The sequence below is a fragment of the Acipenser ruthenus genome, chromosome 19 (genome assembly GCF_902713425.1).
Source record: "Acipenser ruthenus chromosome 19, fAciRut3.2 maternal haplotype, whole genome shotgun sequence".
Classification (NCBI taxonomy): Eukaryota; Metazoa; Chordata; class Actinopteri; order Acipenseriformes; family Acipenseridae; genus Acipenser; species Acipenser ruthenus.
Genome location: NC_081207.1, coordinates 29,771,383 through 29,794,544, shown reverse-complemented (window position 1 = coordinate 29,794,544; position 23,162 = coordinate 29,771,383). Strand labels below are relative to the sequence as shown.

The 23,162-nt window shown below is 44.1% G+C and overlaps 1 protein-coding gene across 1 annotated transcript; it reads right to left on the bottom strand.

The window, feature by feature from the left end:
- Window positions 1–367: 367 nt before the first annotated feature.
- Window positions 368–23,138, bottom strand: LOC117424551 (ran-binding protein 10-like). The gene is made up of 15 exons (XM_034040987.3): window positions 22,779–23,138; window positions 18,614–18,725; window positions 18,310–18,362; window positions 12,538–12,705; window positions 12,158–12,180; window positions 10,678–10,862; window positions 10,026–10,138; window positions 8,632–8,740; window positions 7,007–7,155; window positions 6,282–6,477; window positions 5,661–5,800; window positions 5,128–5,273; window positions 4,917–5,028; window positions 4,245–4,386; window positions 368–3,389 (listed from the first exon to the last, which is right to left on the bottom strand). The coding sequence occupies exons 1-14, from the start codon at window positions 22,975–22,977 to the stop codon at window positions 4,256–4,258; spliced, it is 1,836 nt and encodes a 611-aa protein (XP_033896878.3). The 5' UTR covers window positions 22,978–23,138; the 3' UTR covers window positions 368–3,389; window positions 4,245–4,255.
- Window positions 23,139–23,162: the final 24 nt, after the last annotated feature.

Genomic DNA, 23,162 nt, shown 5'->3' with positions numbered 1-23,162 from the left:
CCAGCAAAAGGGTGGATATACATGCCTTATTTGATTATTTGAATATGGAAGCTCAAGCAAACATGACTCGCCTGTGTGTGATCCTGCTGGTGATCCGTCACACAGGTGCTTTAGATTGAATGTACAGCAGAGGTTCACTTGCTGATCTGTAAACTATGCATTTATCCTAAAGCTCCACACGGCCCATGGCTACAGCACACATACACACACATCATTTTGAAAATGATCGCCCCATTTTATTAGCTGTAGCGAATAGGTACCAAGCTCAGGTGTGACTTATTAAACATCATAAAACTTTTGAATAACCCAGAAACGTCAGCTGTGTCAAAGGTTAGCAGATAAAATAAACAGGCAGGACACAGCATGATTTGCACATGGATGTGTATTTTAATAAAAATAATTCTGTCAAAATACAACAGAATACAATATTTTTTTCTTTACCATATTTCTAGTACATAGGTATTTGATTTTTTTATTATTTTTTTTAAAGATTTTTCAAAGGTTCATGCTAGTAGAGGGTAACTTATTTCACAAATACTAAGATCAAAAAAACAAATCAATAAAAAATAAAACATTGTGCACAGCTTGCTTTAATGATTCATCGTTCCAATCCAATCCTTCAGCCCTTTGGAGAATTCCTTTGGGGTGCGCGTTATTTTAATTTTATCCAGACAAATTCAGATCAAAGACAAACGCGAAATTGCAGAATTTGAGTTCGGACCGATAGAGATCAGGATTAAGATATCACAGTTCTTGGTGTTAGTCTGTGGGGTACTCAGAACCCAAACGGATGCAACTGTACTCAATAAAAAGAGGGGCACTGGCTCTGTACACAGCCATGGGCACTGCTGCACCTGCTACCCCCACTTCCAATCCCCTGGACAGTGTTCAGTGCAACACAATCTGCATTCTATCGACATCTGGAGCCTATACTGACCAGGCAAACAGGAATAAGAGGAACTAATTAGACGAGTTTCTCCCAGTGAGAACTCAGAATAAAAAGAAGAACAAGGTTAGGGTTACATAATAAACTGAAATAATACTTTTCCCCGAACAATCAGAATCACGGGTCATTACTCGGTTAACGAGGACATTAAAATGCACTTCTCAGACACGGCAACCTTTTAAATACCAAGAACACAAATGATTAAAAGCGTGTCACTGTTAGTGAACTCTGTATATAACCACATAATAAAACAGGCAGTGTTACCTTTTAGGTTCTGAATTACCCTAAATTAAAAGACATGTTAGACATTTTTACATCAAGTATTTTTTGGGGGGGGGGGTACAAACGAGAAATGCTGAAGAAGAAAACAGTAAGAGTCATTTTTGCACAGCTCCCCTTTTTAACACTGACACCAGCCATCATAAATGGTTATCAACATTCTGTGGGAGAAGTGGGTCTGAAGCAGCTTCATGCTCCCCTTAGCCCCATTGCTTGGCCTGATCCTGGGGGTGGCATTGTCCCGCTGAAATCAGTAAGAGTAAGGGGGGGGGGGAGAGAAGATGTCCAGTTCAGTCATCACATTCCAGACCGTTCGGTGTGAAACATCATGAACACGTAACAAATGCATTGACACGAGCGGACCGCGTTCACAATACTTTCAGACACATTCTACACATGGTGAGGTACGGTAAGTGAACGTTTTCGAATGCTGCCCTTGTGCTAGCATTGGTGGGAGGCAGGCACGCTAAGACAGGGCTGTCCTTTGAGTTTGCTTTCCAAAAGGGACACTGTCCCCATGCTTGGGGAGGAGGGGAGAGGAAGTGAGACTATTTATACAAGAGAGGCCTTCCTACAGACATGCTGCTACCCAAAAGAGGGCCAGTGAAGGAAAGTATACAGGTGGCAGCGAGCCCTTACATCTCCAAAGAGGCCCTGTGCCTGTTATGCAGCAGTGGTCGGGGGTTGTAGGTGGTTGACCAGGACCTGGGTTCTATCAAAGCTGATGTTTCTGCACAGTCTAATGGGTATTTACAGCCTGCCTCTATGAGATGGCACAGGGCCCCCTCCCCTCACAATGCTATGGCATTCTCTGCCAGATCGGGACATGTTCTGGGTTGTAAAAATAACCCCTCGTAAGCGTCTATTCTTGGAATGTAATTATCATTACTGATAACAAAATCACTCAGTTACATGATTTGCAATAGATTATCCACCAACCACGTGGACCACCACGTACTGTGCTGCAGACGGTGTTGAAATACCTACAGCGTACACGCTACTGTCCTGAGCAGCACTGAATACTAAGCCTAATCGAAAGTGATTTCACAGATTTTAACAAGTTCAAATAAGATCCAAGTTGGCCAGGGGACTTCATCAGAAACCTCTGTAGTTTAGCTTCTTCTCCCCCGCTGCACAAACAGATGATCCAGCAAGCAGGCTTGTGGCATGCACGTTTCACACAAGCTTGACTTTTAACCAGTGAACAGAATTTGAAGAAACCTCCACACAGAGGTTATCCCCCCCACAATCTCAAGGTTAGAAAATATAACAAAATTAAAATCATACTAAAGCATGGAGTCTAGAAATCAATGCTGGTAAAAGTAAATATTTTTCTTTCCCACATTCTATGCTAAAATGACATGTATTACATACCTGAGTTCTGAGCAACAAAAGTATGTGCTTGGGTTTCATTACAATGTATGCTTAGATTACAGATACAGAAACCGTATTCCTTCGAATTTAAGACATACTTTTTAAACCTTTTTTTTCTTGTCAAATATCCTGCGTCTTAAATTCGAGTAAACAGATCGGAAATGCTGATCAGACCCCTGTATTATTCGACATGCCAAGCAATACCACAGTTCACTAACGGAGAAGGTGTGAGTAATCACGACAGGAAACGAGAAGCAGCACATCACTGTAATGCTCTGTGTGATAGCAGACGGCCACAAACTTCCTCCATGTGTAATTGAGGTTGTATCTTTGTAAATGCAGATTTATTTGATGTTTTATTTTTTCCTCAAATTGAGGGTGGGAAATTTGGGCTGCGTCTTAAATTCCATGGCGTCTTCAATTTTTAAAAAAATACAGTATGTGTGTGTATTAAGAAGTTAAAATGTTAACCAGGGCTGTTTCGGAACTAAATGTCTAAGATGAGCACAACAAAAAAGACACAAAATAAAAACTCGAAATGACTAGATAAACAGAATAATAATGAATTATCTTTAAATAGTGTCACACGTTTTTGTATTTGATAATACTAAATTAAAAAAGAAGCCTCGTCTTGTATGTCTTTTTCTTTTCTTTCCATCCCCCTCTCTCTCTCTTCCAAATGTCCCAACCAATGGGAATACAGCACACAAAACCAAACTCATGCTCTCCTCCAACTCCAACTGCACGGTCAGCACTTGCAAGTCCTCTTGTTAGCTGTCCTGTACATTGCCTAAAGAAAAAAAAAAAAAAAGTTATGAGGAAAGTGAGCTGATGCACCAGGGATAGTGTGCATGTGTACATAGGTATGTGTCATCAGGAGCAGTGTTATAAAACAGACATGCCTGAGCATTCACAGCGATGCAAGCCCTTTCTGCAATGCCTCAGTTGCAAAACAACTTCTTCACATTGCACAAGGTAAGGATTACAGGGAAAGTTTAACCCTGTATGGACTAGTTTTGGTCTGCAGCCAACACAAGACCAGGCCTGTCTCAAAACTGCACCCGTATATATGGGTAAGATTCAGTGTGAGCCACACCAACCCTGGATGGGAGAGTGCACAAAAAACCACACTGAATCCAAGTGACCCAGACAACACACATGTGAACAGGCCTGTGAAGCCAGTCCTGCAAAAAATATCACTGCTTTATGGTATTAATCACAGTCACTGTTTCATGACATCCTTACACTTCTGAACAATGCAAACACACACAAATCTAGTCCATCTTACAGTGCTGAATTGGAAGGCCGTACGTGACACTGGGGTATTACCAGTCCTGGCTCTGCTAGTAGGTGGCACTAGTGAGCAGCTTCAGTTACACAACAGCCTTACTGTTTGCCAGGAGTATATGACCTGCAGAGAGGCTGCAATACCGGCTATGTACAGGAGGTGGCAGCAAACGCAGATAAAATGAAAACAAACAGTGTAAAGGCAGTAATGAAAAAGGGGACTGGAAGGATGTTTAAACGAAACATTTAACAAAAACGGACTGGCTGAGTGAAACAAGCGAATAGCAAAATGAAGCCGGGGTTTTGTGGGCCTCCCTCTACAGGGAAGCCCACTCCTCACACACGCACGCTGGCCCACCTCAGCCTTGGCTAGTGCAAAAAGCTGTCGACTCTGGCGAAGGAGCAGGATCCGGAGCGGACACGGGCCATCAGCTGCAGGCACTCCGTGGCCTGGCCCAGGGCGAGCATCAGCGGGGGCTGCTTTGGCAAGTTCTGAGACTCTACGGGAGACACGACGGTGGGGGGAGAGTAAACCAGATGAACCCAGGACAGATCTGACACTCGCTTCATTTAACACAGGGGATGGAAATAAGACTCCTTTTGCATAGCAGTTACACCCTTTCCTGGTTTTACAACGAGCTTGATTAGTCACAGTGTGTAGGTAACAAGCTCAGATGTGTCTTGTTAAATTCAAAGTAAAACCAGGAATGGAACTGCTATGCAATGGGAGTCCCTGTAATACAGAACAATACAAATTCAATTCAGTAAAGACTTGCTATTAATGCAGTAAAAAGGCCATGTCTCAATACCAGCATGCTAGAGGTTGAACTAAAAAAAATAAATAATAAATCAGCAAATTAGAACAGTTTCCTATAATATTAATTTTTTGACAAGAAATTCTCTGTCCCTTCAGTAGTAAGACCACCCCCTTATTAGGACCACATTTTGTTGGTCCCTTGACTTGCCTTAACTGCACAGAAATATGAAATGTACCATGGTGTTTGATCAGGACAGGTAGTTCTGTTCTTACCTAGAATAGCACTATTGAGAGTGGCACAAACAGATTCCCTCTGCATGGGGTCAAGCTGCTGTCCCACTGGGCAGTTCCAGGGATCGGAGTAGGCTAACAAGCTAAACGCATCCTGAAAGACGAAACATGGGAAGAGACGGGTGCGTTAAGGTGTCAGTACAATGGCTAAGCTTTCACTGTGGCAGAGAGAGTGAGAGGCGGGGTCTCGCACCTGCAGCATCTGTTTGTGCGTCGCGTTCTTGCCGTACTCTCTACACAGCTGCTCGTTCAGGCCCTGCAGCTCTCTGCCAAACTGGATCATTCTCTCTGTGGCAGCCTGGTTCCCTCCGCAGAGCAGCCTGGGGGTGCAGCCCTCCTCTGCAGCAGCGAGAGAGGGGGAGAGGATGAGCGAGACAGCCCTGCAATGCAATACTGGGAGCACCATGGATTTCAACATAGAATTACAAAGGCATTTGTGCACATCAAAGCTTTGAGATCTGATTAATATAAATATATAAAAATCAATTGTGACCTCAAAAATCATGCAACACAAACATACATATTTTTTAAAAGGCGGTCTTGTTTCTGCTGCCCGTAGTCCGAGGGTTCAGGGGTTCAAAGATGACGTGTGTATTACCTGCAAGCCCATTGCCTACATACAGTACAGCATCAACCTGCTGCACAGACTAATACTGTCCTACCTGCAAGTCCATTGCCTTTATACAGTACAGCATCAACCTGCTGCACAGACTAATACTGTCCTACCTGCAAGTCCATTGCCTAGGCTGGAGTCGTCGGCCTGCAGAATCTCTTCGTGTTTGTAGGTGCCGTTCATTATTCTGGTGGAGGAGTTCTCCAGGACTCCATTGCTGTAGTGCTCTGCCTCAATCTCCATCTCACTGTCACTGAAAGGGAAAGAGTTAATCTGTGCTTACTGTAGCTGCTTCTATCTGTACTGCACAGCAGGGCAAATGGACAATGATTTTACACTTCACCCTTTATTTTAAGTTCGACATCCCAGTGATGCAATTTTAAATTTAAGTTTAAGAAGTAAAAGTTAAATATGACACAGGTGTATAGCATCTTTTCTTGACTTCACTAAATGAAATAAGTCCTGCCTTTCCTTACAGCACAGTGGAAAACAGGGCCATTGAGCCCATGATCCCTAGTGGGGCTCAGTCACACTTCTGCAATGGAATGGAAGCAGGGATGGAAATCGGACTTCTATTGCATAGCAGTGTCACCCATTCCAGGTTTTAATACTTGATTAGCCACAGTGTATAGGTAACAGGCTCAGGTGTGTCTTATTAAACACCAAGTAAAACCGGGAATGGATCACACCTCTTTCCATCCCTGGTTGGCCTGTATCAGCGCTCGGAGCCTCACCTGGTCTCCTGGTTGCTGGTGCTGCTGTGCTGCTGGGACTTGGTGGAGTCTGTGGAGTTGGACTCGGAGTAGTTGGCGGAGGAAGGGGAGGAGGAGGAGGAAGAGGAGGAGGAGGAGCTCAGGCCGGGGTATTTATTGTGGGACTGTTTGTTTTTCCCCGACGACACTCCATTGCTGCAGGTGGGGCTGTCCGCTCCTGCCAACCACAAAACACAACAAGAAGCGCAGCGTTAATGTGTAATCTGATACTGTGCAAACAAACATGCACACACACGCGCTTTCATACATTCCACTACTGAAATGTCAAATGTCAAAAAAAAGGACTGATTATTTACTGCTTGGTTGTGGTCATTTAAAATATCATCGCTACCCTTATAAAAGTTTACCACGATATTTTTAACAGTTTTCCCATGCTTTTCCCTTGATTCTACTCTGCATTTACCATAGTTTGCCCTGTTTATTAACAGGATTTACCACACCTCTTATTTTGTACAGTGCTTACCTATGGTTTAACATGCTTTATTACACTTTGCTATGCTTTACTATGGTAAACTTGTAGAAGGGTACCATAGATTTTTTTTTCAAAGCTTCCAGACTGTCACAATATTCTAGAATGTGGTTCACAAGCGGACACACGGAGTGGAAGTTTAAACTCCAGCTCCAGCTGCGTTTTGTGAATCAGCCGGCCCCGTGTTCTGCCTGTGATTTGGCCCAGGGGCTGGTACCTGTCCCGTGCAGGTGGGGGTTGCTGGCTCCGTGCCGGGGGCTCATGCTGGGGGACCCGGGGTAGCTGTCCTGGGATTTGGGGGAGCGAGTGGTGAAGCAGCGAACCTCGCTGTCCGTGCCATTCACCATCTCCACAAACTGCCGACATCTAGAGAGGAAGAGAGCGGACACTGTGAAAGCAAGAACTCAGGGGAATTCAGGGATGGAAATAAGACTCCGACGGCAGTTTCAACCCATTCCAGGTTTTAGTACAGGTTTGATTAGCCAATGTATTAGTATGAAGTGCAGGTGTGTCTTATTAGACAGAGTAAAACCAGGAATGGATCAAACCGCTGTGCAATGGGAGTCTTATTTCCATCACTGGAGAAACAAGGGAGCTCAGAGGTGGCAGAGCTACCACTCATTTGACTATGGGGGGCGAGCGTGATGAATGTGCTTGCATTATACAGCATGCAAAGCAGGTTTTTTGTGTTGAAGGAACAACGACATCAGCGCTCAACAACCAGCACTGAGGCACTGTCTGATCAAAAACTGCCTGAAGGAAGACCTTCCTTCAGTGACTGGGAGCCTTGATCTTGTTGAAGCAGATGCCATTATCTCCCATATAAATATGCCACTAAAATGACACACCCTGTGCACATGAATATTTTTTTGCTGCACGTTTGCAACCCAAAATAACACACAAGCCACTACTGCAGTGGCATGCAGCAGGGTAAACGAGTGTTAAATGCACCCTTTTGAACCATTTTAGGGGTACCTTCCAAAATGTGCGTGCTCTATTAAAGGCTGACTGTACCAGACTGACGTTTCAGCCTGGTGCGCTTTACAGCTGTGCACAATAAAAAAGCCCCAAATAGAGAAGCAGATCCTTTGGCCTGGGTTCAGGTTTGCAGATCCTCAGCTCAGACAGAGGAGAGCGCCGCTGCCAGCAGTCAAATCCAAATGAGATTGAACAGGACACCAAGAAGGTGTACTTGAATCATTCATCCAGAACTTCATTCACACGTCATAACACCTGAATGCAACACGAAACCCGACAAGCATGTGATTAGACAACAGCAGCTTATGAGATGTAGAACTCGCGTCAGCAAGGACCTCAACCCCCACTAATGTTACCCCCAAACTTTTTAGACAAATTCTCGGCTTCTTTTTTTATATTAAATAAAAATTCAAATACATTCAAATAGAATGCCAAGCCAGTCTGATTTGATAATTGCAGCAAGCCCAGCAGGGTATTTTAAAACAAGCAGGCAGATGGTTTAAAAGGTTCTTTGAAATCCTGCTGCCTGCATTCGTAGCATTGCATTATTGAGTGGAATATTTCCCCTGTGCGGAGTCCTAATTCTAGAACATGGGTCCGTAGTCAATGGCTGGGACAATGGGATGATATTAATGCAGGTAACCTTGTTCCATCCCATAATACTCTTATGATTACATATAGAATGGATGCATGACTGAATGCAGAGGATTCTGCTGTGTTAAAAAAGCACATGCTCGCAGTTTCCATGCTGAGAGCTTGTGCAAATGAGGTAAAAAAAAATAAAATTAAATAAAAAACCATGCTTTTTCTCGCCAACATTATGAACTCATTATACCTGTGCTGCTTTTCCAGGAACACACTTACTTTAACATGAACAGCAAATTGGGGTTGTGTTCCAGGAGTCCTGGATAGAGCTGCTGCGTTGCTTCAATGGCTTCTCCAACTCGGCCTGCTAATACTAACTTCTGTATTCCTGAAAACAATGGGGGGGAAAAGGTGCTGTTATCCCACTGCCTTGATCCTGCGTGCTCTCTGTCACACTGACACAGTCATCACTGTTACACCACTGCCTTGATCCTGCGTGCTCTCTCTGTCACACTGCCACAGTCATCACTGTTACACCACTGCCTTGATCCTGCGTGCTCTCTCTGTCACACTGCCACAGTCATCACTGTTACACCACTGCCTTGATCCTGCATGCTCTCTGTCACACTGCCACAGTCATCACTGTTATCCCACTGCCTTGATCCTGCGTGCTCTCTCTGTCACACTGCCACAGTCATCACTGTTACACCACTGCCTTGATCCTGCGTGCTCTCTCTGTCACACTGCCACAGTCATCACTGTTACACCACTGCCTTGATCCTGCGTGCTCTCTCTGTCACACTGCCACAGTCATCACTGTTACACCACTGCCTTGATCCTGCGTGCTCTCTCTGTCACACTGCCACAGTCATCACTGTTACACCACTGCCTTGATCCTGGGTGCTCTCTCTGTCACACTGCCACAGTCATCACTGTTACACCACTGCCTTGATCCTGCATGCTCTCTCTGTCACACTGCCACAGTCATCACTGTTAGACCACTGCCTTGATCCTGCGTGCTCTCTCTGTCACACTGCCACAGTCATCACTGTATACTGTGTCACACTTCCACAGGACAAGGTAGGAAAAGAGAATCGAAAACATTTATCACAAGAACACTTTGCAAACACTCTGCCAAACTGAGATCATATCAGCTATGCTGATGATATAATAATAACAATAATAATAAAATGAACAATACTTAAAACACCTTCATGCCAATGAATAGTGAGATAAGATATTGTAATCCAGACACCTAAATAAATAGGAAGAGCTGCACTGTGTACTGTGTATACTCCTGGCTCCTGCTTCAGATTACAAACTCATTAATAGCTGGCCTATAAAGTGAGCCCCACCTATAATCAACCCTTGTTAAGCTTTGGCCCCAGGTGAACTCTACAGCAGTTCAGTTGGGTTCCGTGCAATACTGGGGAGGCAATTCTTAGGACTAAGCTTTTTTAGTGCAAAATCACAAAAATAAATTAATTAAAAAAGCTGCTAGTGCTACATAACTGGCACAATTCATGTACACATGGGAGCCATTAAAATTACCATTTATAGCTTTTAGAAAAAAAAAAAAAAAAAGTGCAGCAAAAGCTTTGTAGATCTGTCCCAAAGTGACTTTCCCAGCAGCCAGAGTTCACACACAACGAGTTATCAGCCAGGAGACTCACTTTGTCTGTTTTTTATTGAAGTCTGTTCCTCCTGAATCGTGGTCTCAGTGGCTCTGGCGAAGGAAGTGGCTGTTGCACAGTACCCATGGTGCACCAGGTAGGAAGATACCATACTGGGGAAAGAGGGGGGAGTACATATGAGTGTCATAATGAACAACTTGGAAATAATCAACAACTGGGGATCTGACGATACTTTGAAATAAAAAGCTGCATCCCCTGGCCTAATATACTCCACCACTGAGCCTTTCCATCGCAACTTATCGATCTATCATTCTAACTGTGATTGTGCGATCGCCACTGTTCCCCATCATAATATTCAGGACAACAAGTTCTGCAGCAACTCCATCCCGAGTGCCTCTCAAACCGTCACTGCCAACCAAACCATGCTGGATTGAGCGGTCTCGTGATGCGATGGACTGAAGCTGACTGAGTGCCAGCCTGCAACTACCAAACACTTCAAATGGGACCCAAGCCAGACTACTGCTACTATTACTACATGAATTCACTGCGCAGCTGCCTCGCTCCCCCAGCCTTTTAAATGAGACCCCCCTAGTCAGGGCGAATGATGTGCTAACAAGGGACGAGCCTTGATGGGGCAAAGCGCCCTTCCTCGCTCCCCATCGTGTCTCCTGTTCGGGGGGGGTCTGCTCACTTCTGCAGCACGGACTGCCACTCCCCGAGCCGCTCTGCGATGGGGAAACGCTCGATGATGCCCTGGATCTTGGCCCTCCACTCGCTCATGTAGTCCTCGATGTCGAACACGAAGGGCTGCTGGCCAAAGTTTGCGTCCACAATCTCGCCTGGCGTCTGGAGCCCCACAGTGGGGTACAGGTTCGGCTGGGGGGGGGGGGTGGGGGGGGGGGGGGGTGTGACACAACATTCATCACTATCCTGCTTCAGTACTTACAGCGTTGGTTGGTGGCAGTCTACCCTTATAAAAGTATCTTTGCAGGTTCATGCATGATTTACCCATGGATAGACTATGCATTTCCCATAGTTTACCCTGGTTTGCCATGTTTATTAATATGCTTTTCCATACTTCGCTATTCTTTACAATGCTTTACCATGCTCACGCTACACTTATTACACTTTGCTATGCTATTACCATGGCAAACTTGTATAAGAGTGAATAATGCTGTTGTCTAAATCATAAAAAAGCGGGCACTGGGAAAATCGAATTCTGGAAAAGTGTCTTTAGTTTTGTTTAATATTTAAACAGCAGCAGTAATAAGATCTGCCCCCCGTTAGATCAAGTGAATAGAGCCGCTTGTTATAGTACATTCAAATGCTTTTACACTTGATCAGCCCAGACATGTGGTTATCCATCTGCATGCTGTCTCGCTGACCAGACTGACATCACATTAGCAGCCATGGCCATTCACGAGTACTGCGCTGTAGCATGTTTCAGTTTCACCATCTAAAACAGGTTGCACCTGTTACAGCTGGAACTAATAACCGGACACAGTGATTTAAACACAAGAAAACACTGTCCAGACAGCTTACATCTCAAACACAGAGGAAGACAAAGTTCAAATGATGTGGATTCTGTTGATCAGTCCCAAGCCTCTGTATGTTGCCATGGTGTGAATTGTATGTTTAACACAGTGAAGTGCTACATGTGAGCCCAGACTGGGAGGGATATCATTTCATTCATCCCCGTCTGCCTGTTGTGTCCTCCATTTGTCTTGCTACATTCTCAACGTCAACTATTAACACACTCAGTAGTGTCACATTTAGAAACACTAAAAGAAACTTCATCAATTAAATGACGAACGTTTGGACTAGAAGAATTTTTTCAGTTTTGAAGACAGGTTTATTTTCGTATTTCTATTTTCTGAGCGTCCTACTTTCTAATGGCCTTTCTCGAGCTGAAACACAACCAGCTTTAACATCCGTTATGGATTTCACTGTGGAGCTGCCAGTAGGAATAAAACAATTGGTTTGTCAGAGAAAGAAAGAAAAGAGAAAAAGGAAAAAGAGAAAGAAAGAGAGGAAGGAGAAAGAACAAAACATGAAAAAGAAAGAAACCCCCCCCCCACCCCCCACCATTCGCAGAAAGCCCAATGCTGTTTACAGACAGATAACACAGAGAGAAAGATGGTGAATATTCAGAGAGTTGGTATATTACTTACAGGAAGGTCTGTGAATGCTATACCTGTAAAACAAAGCGAAAACAAACTAAATACTTCAGTCACTACACTCTGCAGGGTCACAAGCCAACCCATATCAAGCAGCAGCCCCACACCCTTTATAAAACACACCCGGCTGGTTTCGAAGTCCCTGGATCTAGGATAACCTAACACAAGCTGACATAAGGTAGCAGATTAGGACTAATCAGTGTGTGAAACCAGCCTGCCGTATACTGTACATGCGGAGCGTTTCAAACACAATTAAGAGTGTGCGAGGTGGTCGTTTTTCACCTTTTCACAGATTCAAATAAAAAATGAATGAATAAGTAAATTTTTTTTTTTTTTTTTTTTTTTTTTTTTTAAATATAAAGGTTGGCACCCACCTAGACTGTGCCCGTTCTTGGTGTAGAAACAGGTATTGTTAATGAGGTTGACGCAGCAGCCAATCACGTCGCCCGTAGTGAAGGTGGGACCGTATGGCTGGCCAGTCCCTGAAGAGCAGAAGGAGTGCCCGTCATCTCCATGGTAACCATAGGAATGTTTATCCCAACCTGTGGAAGGGAAACAAACCAACACAAAAGTTTAGTAACTTGTCAGCCACGTTTGTTTTTTGTTGGTATGTTAAATGATTAAAAAAAACAAAAAAAACAAAACAAAGGCTGTTTAAAAGGCTGGAATGTGCCCTATACATGTAAAACTTATCATCATCATCGACACCAAGAGAGAATGGCGACCATTATGAATTCAGCAGGTGTTTGTTTACAGTCCCTTGAAATACCCAAGCTTGATGGATGTGAAAATACTATTTACAGCCATTTAAGAACACTTGGAGGGTCTGCATTATAATAGAAAAGCACACTGAAGCAGAGCAAAAGAACTCTGTCTACTTGGGGCATTTAAAATGAAGGAAACAGTAGAAGACAACATGTGTTTAAAAAGTGCTACTGGTGTCGTGTTGAGAAAAGAAATATTTTGATATCAAGAGCCAGCACTGCTCTTAATACTGGATCTAGCTACTGGCATATAACTGGGGTCTCCTGACGGAGAACAGAAACCATTAACAAACAGTCCACGAGTTCCATCAGAAGACACTTGAGTTCCCATAGTGGGCGTCCCAGACAGGCAGCGCACAGGGACATGGTTTGGCCAGTGCAGGGTCCACTTGAGCAGCTCCCAGGAAGCTTGCCAAAAGGAATTTCCTCAGCCTGTTTCTGCTAACGGCAGGACGTTGACGTGCTGGGAGAGAGGAGAGAGCCAGGCCTGCACCACTCTGAAGGGTCCTGTTACACCACTCTGTGCAAACAGGCAGGACCTAAATATAGCCCCTGACCAAATTAGTCTCCATCAACTTGGGAGGGGGGAAAAAAGCGGTCTGTTCTTCGCTCAGTGTGGGTGTATACAGTATGTAGTACTACTGGCACCTTTATAGGTTACAAAAACACACTTCAAACCATTTATACTGGCACACAAAGGAATCAGTCATGGTTTACGTGAAGTGCTTCAGTCATTTTTCAAGGAAAACTAAATATATATTTTTGGGTGTAACGCAGAACACCAGAAACGTTACAGTTATGTGTCACTTTACTGGATGAGTGCCTATTGCATGATTCTTTAAAACATAAAAGGACCCTCAAGCCAGAGTCAGAAGGCACCAGATCCCCTTCCTAGTCCACTGAGCCTCCCAGTCCTTTCTCCTGTTAATCTGACTGCACTGTTATTAAACAAACCCTCTGTAGGGCTGTGAGCTGCCAGCTCTGCTCTGAAGCACATACTGTGCCCAAGCATCTGTTTCCTTGTGTGTGTTGCCAGGTGAAACGCCTGCCTGCCTCTCTTTATAATTGGGAACCCCACCCTGAACCGCACAGCACTGCAGAGCTGAACACGTGCCGTTCAGCCAGCAGCCAAAACCTCAGGGATGGAAATAAGACTCCCATTGCATAGCAGTTTGATCCATTCCTGGTTTTACTAGTTTAATGAGACACACCTGACCTTGTTATCTGTACACTGGATAATCAAGCTCATAGTAAAACCTGGAATGGGTGAAACTGCTCTGCAGTAGGAGTCTTATTGCCACCCCTGCTGTGTGTGTTTAGGATCCGGTTGAGATCAGTGTGCTGAGCCCCCAAGCTCCACTGGAGGAGACAGTGGAAATGAGGTAGAGATGTTTCTAAAGATTAAGAAAGGGGACAGTGTCTCTTGAACAGCAGCTCATTGGCTGGGAGACGATCTGCGATGATTATGATGACTAGTCGTGGGCAGACCTTGCATCAGAAAAGCATCCTTGTATCCAAACTCACTGCTAGCAAATCAATGCCATTTAATTCCACACTAACACTAAACACACCCAAACCTGACTTAGCAACCAGCCAAGGGCAAGTGTAGGCAGCATAAACAATTCAATCAATGAACGACCTGTTTTTACTAAAACTAAAGGGGTATGCTGCTTCCCAATGAACGACCTGTTTTATTCTATTGACTCTGTATAGTATACTGTAGGTTTCACGAGGCCCCTAAAGTATTCTCTGCTGTCCTGCAGGGCCTCCTTGTAAACTAGACTGTCAGTCACATAGAATTCTGAAATATTAATAACATTAAAATTACAGGTTATGACTCCAAATTGCAGGATTAAAGTCTGTACTTTGTGTGGATTTTAGGAAAACTGAATAATGAAAAGAAAAAGGTGGAGAGGTGGTCAAATATACATGTGGATTAAGTCCATGGAAATATAAATCAGAGATTATTTTTTGTGACCAATATTTTAGAAACGCTGCTTGTTTTTAGCGGAATCCTTTTCATCAGACCTGTCCCGTCAGTAATTTCAATATTGAGGTCAGCAGTGATTTTTGATGAAATAAATGCATTAAAAACAAAAACAAAAGGCAGTACAGGTTAGATCAGTTTAGAAATCTACAGTAAACATAATTTACAAAGCCAGCTTATAAAATCTGTACCATTGTTAAAATACTAACCGGAAATCAGAGGTAGAAGGGTTATGCAGCTACTATACCAGTGAATAGATACGAGCATCAGTGAACTCATAACAGTTTTATTAAACCACACACTACATTCAAGATGAGTTCTGTACTGCCGTGGTTGATGGTTACTTCCTGTAACCAGAGATTAAGAACTATGATGAGAAAGAGGATGGAGTATTGTATCTGGTAATAAACAAACACATCTGAAATCCTTTTCACTCCCCTGCATTTTCACCCTCATTCACCCCTTTACTGTGGCCTCGGCTGCCCTTTCAGAGAGCCTGGACAAAGCCAGCAGTGTGTTCCAACGCCTTTTCCAAATGCATGCATATTTAAAAAAGAGCCTGGTAACGAGTGTGGGGCTATAATCCTGACAAACACCCTCTCAAACCCTGACTGAATTCATCCTCCAGCGCAGTCCAGAGTGGATGCCTGATACACACTGAAATCATCCTCCAGCACAGTGGAGAGTGGACTCGCAGCCTGACACACACTGAAATCATCCTCCAGCACAGTGGAGAGTGGACTCACAGCCTGACACACACTGAAATCACCCCCTAGTGCAGTGCAGAGTGGATGCACAGCGTGACAAACAGATAGTCAGTCGCACAGCTCTGAACAAACAAGATTCACGTTACTGTGAAGGGATTCCCTGCCCTTGGCACGTCCCCATTTCTCTGTCCTGATTTCTTGGGATCACTGTACTTTACCAGCAGTCAAGCCCAGCTGATCTTTTGCATAGTGGTTATGATGCTTGTTTGAGGTGTGCAAGGTCGCCGGTTCATGCCCAGCTCACAAAAGGAAACACAATAATGAAACGGTAGTGTGTCTTCCAGGTCCTAGACTGGTTTTACAGGTATTATGATACAACTACAGAAACTGCTTTTGGAACTGGATAGAAGTTTAATTGGTTGGAACAAAGACCTGGACTGGATGAGTCATCTTGAGGTGACATTAATGTCTTAAAGCTGGGGGTGTCCAGAGATCTGGAAAAGTAAAGTCTCCCAGCACGATCATTAAACCTCCTTTTAACTTTGTTACTTAACATCAAAAATGCCATGAAATAAGGGGGCATTCCCATTTCACAGGGAAGATACAGAAAACCATCGATACTGCTGAAGGGTGTCTGTGTGCCGTGTCAGCCAGCGAGACAAAACACTCCCGGGGATAAACTGCCAAGACTAATCAAAGCGCCAACAACCAAAATTAAGATATGGATTTATGCGCCTTTTGTTTTTACACAGTGCTAACAACCCACATCGTCTTCAGACAGGCATTTTCTATTAAACCACAAGCTCATTTCATCAATCTGCTCCTAAAGAAACAGCGAGTGCAAGAATAGATTCTCAGCAGCGTGTTTGCAGAGCGTGATGATGCACGGTGCTCAATCCTGACTGTGATGCCAGGTGCATGGGAGGAGTCAAACCCTACACTCATCACATGGAGGCCCTAACTTCGATAACACTGACCTACAGTACTGCATGCATTCCAGTGAGGATCTGATTTTTGTTTTGTTTTTTATCCTAAACTTTTAAGTATAAACACATTTAAACATTGCAAAACATCTAAGTCAATTTGTAATGTTAACAAACAAAAACAAAACTATTTAAAGAATAAGCATGTCAGCATGTTGATAAATTGAAAGCAGCTCTGCCCACAACACTGAGTCCATACAGCGCTGGCCTCTCTCCTGAGACACGGGCTCTTCAACAATCTTACAATTTCCAGAGAGCCGAGCTAATAATGTTAACAAATCCCCCGGAGAGGCTAATCTGCATGTGACCTCCTAGTGACAGGAGACAAAGCCTCATTCGCAGGCAGACCTAGAAAGTCTATACAAGTCTCTCTAAACATTCACTTTTCTTTCCATAAGACAAACCTCTGCTTGAAGGTACATTACTTGCAGATTACTATTATTTAATTCTTAGCTGACGCCCTTATCCAGGGCGACTTACAATTGTTACAAGATACCACATTATTTTTACATACAATTACCCATTTATACAGTTGGGTTTTTTTACTAGAGCAATCTAGGTAAAGTACCTTGCTCAAGGGTACAGCAGCAGTGTACCCACCGGGGATTGAACCCATGACCCTCCGGTCAAGAGTCCAGAGCCCTAACCACTACTCCACACTGCTGCCCTGATACACAACCAAACCAATACAGCCAATGAAAGCGGTACAGCATTAAACACTGTGTTTCTGGTCCACACTGTGTGCAGCCCTGCATGTACATCAGTAATGTAGATTATGGATGCTACAGCCCCTCCAATAAAGTGATACAGACTAGTAGGAACTACAGTAGAAGGTGTTTGCCTGAGGCAATAGATGGAAGAACACATTAATGTGATTTAATAGCCAGCGATTTCAGGGTGGTTTGAGGGGGAGTGGTTTACTATTAAAAGTTGTAACTGGCCAGTTTCTTTCACCTACCATTATGAAACAGTGCAGGGATGGAAAAAAAACTCCTGTTGCATAGCAGTCACATCCATTCCTGGTTTTACTACATGTTTAATAAGACACACCTGCACCGGTTATTTATATGCTGTGTCTAATCAAGCTCATATTAAAACCTGGAATGGGTAAAACTGCTATGCAATAGGAGGCTTATTTCCATCCCCGTGGTGTGTGCATTTTCAGCTCGTGTTTCCATCCCGACAGTGTGCGTGCATTATTAGCTCAATTCAGCAAGGTGTTCAGGAGTTATAAGAGCCACATGCTTTTCATAGAATATTATAGTACATTATAACTACATCAGATTTAACATACTGTAGGACCAAACCTGGTGCAGGGCTGTAAGGGATTTGGTCAATAATACGAAGCATGTTTTGTTTTTTTCCCCCTCAGAGCGATTCCTTGTTCTGACCAGAGGATTGCTTCCTGATCCCTGATTGCTGGAGCTCCAGGGCAATCAGCCTGCGTGTTTCTGTGCTGACTTTGACTTACCAACACTACCCTTAGGAAAGTCTCCCACAGTAAAAGCACAGCACAGTGTAACCAAGCATAATGAAAACACAGATAAGCACTGTAAAGCCCAGAAAGGTATAGTAAAGCATATATATATATATCGACCCACACAACATGGTCAACTATTTCCATCTATTTCCAACTAATTCCATTGTATAACCATGGGAAAACTTCAAAATTAGCCCTGTCCCCGGTCCCCTGTCACTGACTCACCAGGCAGTCTGTTCATGTTGACTCCTTGCGCTGACAGCCCTATTCCCATGTACCTGAAATCAATGAGAAAGTGATGATCAACCAGAGTCTTAATGAAGTAACTGGACACTACAATAAATCAACTGCAGCCAAGGGAGTCAAGGGGTGCTTGGCTGGCTTGGCTATTCCTAGCTGAAGCAGGAGTCTAACCTAACCTGGTGGATGCCTACTGTTCCTATTACAGCGGAGTTGGATCTCATATATAAGAGCTACAGGCACTGCTGTATTGCTGATCATAACTGAACAAACCAAATAAAGCCCTTACCCATCTCTGCCCTTGCTGACAATCTTCACCTCGAAGTAGTAGATCCCACAGGCAGCCGGGATGGGGTGAGTCGCCCGGACTGACGCGGCATCCTTGTGATTCTTCCCGTGACCTGCGTGATCGGAAAACACAAAGCATATGGTCACCTTGCTGGCCACTCTGATCAGGCACAACCTGCACAGCCCAGCTCTGGTAGGGACAGGTGTTAAACAGGGCTGGTGCTGTGTGCTGTGTGCATGGGCACATTGCTAGGGCCGAAGGCGCAATTTAACCAGATCAAAAGCAGGGATGGAAATAAGACTCCCATTGCATAGCAGCTTGAGCCATTCCTGGTTTTACTTTACTGCTTCGTTTCCACTGCCTCTCCCCAGGTATAGCTGAGCTGGCTGGTCTGGGGGAGGTGTAGTTAGAGATGGCTGTCTGTGTTCCAGTTTCATTGTGTCAGGTATAGCTGAGCAACACACAGCTCAACCCCCATGGTAACACACAGCCCATGTTAACACACAGCTCAACCCCCATGGTAACACACAGCCCATGTTAACACACAGCTCAACCCCCATGGTAACACACAGCCCATGTTAACACACAGCTCAACCCCCATGGTAACACACAGCCCATGTTAACACACAGCTCAACCCCCATGGTAACACACAGCCCATGTTAACACACAGCTCAACCCCCATGGTAACACACAGCCCATGTTAACACACAGCTCAACCCCCATGGTAACACACAGCCCATGTTAACACACAGCTCAACCCCCATGGTAACACACAGCCCATGTTAACACACAGCTCAACCCCCATGGTAACACACAGCCCATGTTAACACACAGCTCAACCCCCATGGTAACACACAGCCCATGTTAACACGTTGACCTGCCTTCCCCAGGCTGCGGTGCAGAGCACACAGATCAAATTCTCACACGGACACAGACTTTCCTATTGACACACTAAGTGAACTCTGCTCTAGCATCTCCCCAATGCTTGATTTTCAGGTTTTGGTTCATTCGCCTTGAGTACTCAGAAAGGCAGGGTTTAGTTAGTATAGCGCCACTGTATTGCGTTACCCACATGGGTGTAGCAGTCCAACCCTTCTCTCTCTCCGTCAGTTCTTAGTCATCCTCTACCACTGCTGGGTGACATGAATACACTGATTGGCTAAACAAATGACTGCCCAGCTTACAACAACCGCAACAAAGCAATAGGTTTAATCAGCTTGCGAAGCATCTTAACAGATCCTGAAACCCTTTCATTAATCACTCACAGCTGCATAAACCCAGCTAACTTTTCTGAACAAGGCAGTTTCAGTAACACGTAGTACAGTGGATCCTGGCGAGGGTAAATAACACAGCGCAGCACTACAGGAACACCATGAAAAACATACCCAATCCAGGGTCTACCGAGCAGTGAGACCACAACGCAGAACTTTGTAACACAATGTCCAGGAATCCTGGCTAAACACATTCGAAGTTGGTAAAGCGAAAGTAGGGAATTATGACCAAAAGAATGCCCATGCCAATAGCTGTATGCATAAGCGCACAGAGTGGATCCTCCACCCCCGACGCACAGTCACTGGGTAACAGTGAAAACAGAACAAAATAAACTATGAAAATGGATATGAACAGCAGCCAGAGTACAGTAAACGTCACCACTATCAAAAACGAAACGCTCAAAGAAACATGGAGATCCAGCTTCCTCATAAGTCCCTGGCCTTGATAATCCTCTGCACTAATCCAGGTGAAAATGCATTTGCCAGATCTTCCTCCCTCTGGGGGGAAAAAAAAGGGGCGCCACCCCTTTAAGATGAGCTCCTCTTGTGAATTCAAACATTGAGAGGAATAGCCAACGCAGCCAGGAGAGGAGACCTGGAGCTGCACATGCAAACAACACACACTTCGGAGAATCATTTTGAAGTGCTCCCTAATGGCTGCATAAATGTGATCCCTAGTTTTCTTCGTGTTTAAGGGTCTGCTCTTAAAGGCACAGCAGGTATTTTTCAGATAGCACGTGCTTGCCAACAATCTGTGCTGATATATATGAACACAGATTTGCTGGTACGTTCAAAAAATAATATCCTGCTGTAAAATAATATCAATGAGTGAGAGTCTGAAATTCAAACCCCATTTTGAACAGTACTGTAGATAAATATAACAATGCTACGATATAAAGGCTGTCCATTTAATCCTGACACAGTGCCTTCACTAGAGTTGTCTTTCTAGAAATCAAGAAGAGAGATTGATCTCATCATGATCAAATAAACAAAAACCAGTGTGTATTCAACTGACCAAAACAGCAGTGGGTCTAAACACCGCCAGTCATTAGATCATTAAAATAGAACGCGATCTGTGTAGCAAGTTCAATATAATGTATCAGGGATGTTAATAAGACTCCTACTGCATACCAGTTTCACCAGTTCCGAGCTTGATTAGCCACAGTGCACAGGTAAGCTCAGGTGTGTCATATTAAAAAGCAGGGATGGATTAAACTGCTATGCAATGGGAGTCTTGTTGTCATCCCTGTATCTCTACCAGTGAGGGTGAGTCTCTAGGGTATGTACAGTATTACTGTCTTTAAAAGTCTCTAACCTGACAGTAGGCTGGTGATCTAAATGTTGCAAGTACTGGCAGTGATTAAGCTCAACTAGAACAGTCCCAGTTAGATGTTCATTGATAAATAGTCAATCATTAGCTGATCTCCAGAACAGCTGGATCACCCAAAACAACTCGAATTAAGGCAAATGCACTTGGATTAATGTGAAGCTGATTTGCTTTTCAAAATGCGTCTTGGTGTTTGGGTTTATGATCATTTTACCCAAATGAGGACTCTGAGTAACACTTTTCAATTGAAACAGCCATCTTCAGTGTTCTGTGAGAACTGGCATTAGGCAATCACAAATCACAGTCCCAAGCTAGCTACAAATAGGAGGTGCTTTGAGCGCTCAGAGGTTACAGATGCTAACCCTACCACACTGCTCACGTTAAAACCCACTCAGCAGACTTGTAGCAGTGTGACTTCATTGCTGTTGTAACACAGTGCACACCTGTTCATACACAACCCAGAGAGCATAAGAAACGCAACTTAAGCCCCTGAACAATGTTAATGAAGTGCATTACCTAACTCAATACCGCGTTAGAAAAGAACAGCAGGGTGTGGAATGTTCAAGTTCAGGGTCAGGGTCATTGCTGACCTCGGTTTAACAAAGGAAGCTGTACTTTTACCCCTGATCAGCATATTCAAAACTGACTCACAAAACCAGATGCAACCCACGTTGCCTAAATGTCTTCATCACTTATGCATGTTGCTGCTGATAACAGAAGCCATTTGATATATTTACAGTAAATATACAGTATTAACTCACATATTAAATAATATTTCAGCCAATAAATACAACACAGCCTGATAAACTGCTAAAAAAAAAACTTCCACACAAAAGACATTTAGTAAGGGCAGAATACGTACGGCACAGAAGTTTGATCCATTCCTGGTTTTACTGGGAGTTTAATAAGCTTGTTATTTATGCACTGTGGCTAATCGAGCTCCTAAAACCTGGAGCTACCACAATTTCAACACAATACCAGTCCGCCACAATCACACACTGCCTTTGAGACAATGCACATCTAAACCAGTATGTGTAGCCCTGCAATGCCAAAAACAAGATCGTTACGGATTCCTGTTCTGTCCCCGTAACAGCATACATCATCCATAAAATAAACACACACACACACACACACACACACACACACACACACACTGTTCACATCACTATGCCAGCACTGCTGCATTGTTCAATGCACACAAACGCAAACAGGGGGGCTCGGGCATTTTGTTTTTCTTTTGGACCCTCATTATAAAAACAGCGCAGGCTGTAAAAAATAAAAGATGTCATGTATTTCAAATGAGAAATCTCTTCATTCACAATCCTGTGAATAATGCGGACAGGCTGAGCCGCCACATTCCCAAACACTGTCAATACACACACTCAGACTGCTGGCTGGCATTCCTTTTGTGAAACAAAGCAAGGGGCACGGAGAGCAAGATCAAACTAGATGTGAGCGACTGCATACAGATTATCTCATAAATACCCTGCACAACTCGAAAAGCCCTGTGGACAGTCCTGGCCCGGTTATAGGACTGACCATGTTAATAATGCGACACGTATATACCTTTGTAATGCACCCGCAGGTTGTTCTGTGACAGCCCGATGTAGCTGTATTTATCCTTGGGGCTCCAGGACCGGGGTAAAGGGGTCTCTTCCTCGTTCACGGCCGGGTACAGCCGCTTCAATCGCTCGTTAAGCTCTCGCTCCTGGTAATTGAAAGCGAGATCCCCCCCATGCAGGATCCCCGCTCCCAGCTCCGCCATCTTTTGACTTTAATGTTTTAAGGTTTTTTTTTTGTTTTGCTTTTGTATTTATTTTGTGACTGTATTGTGTCAATCCGCAGAACGAGAGGGAGAGAAATATACAGAGACACAGCCGTGCGATATCCCCGGATAACCAATGCTCTTGGGCAGTATAGGCTGAGTAATGGGAGTTGTAGTTTCTTACT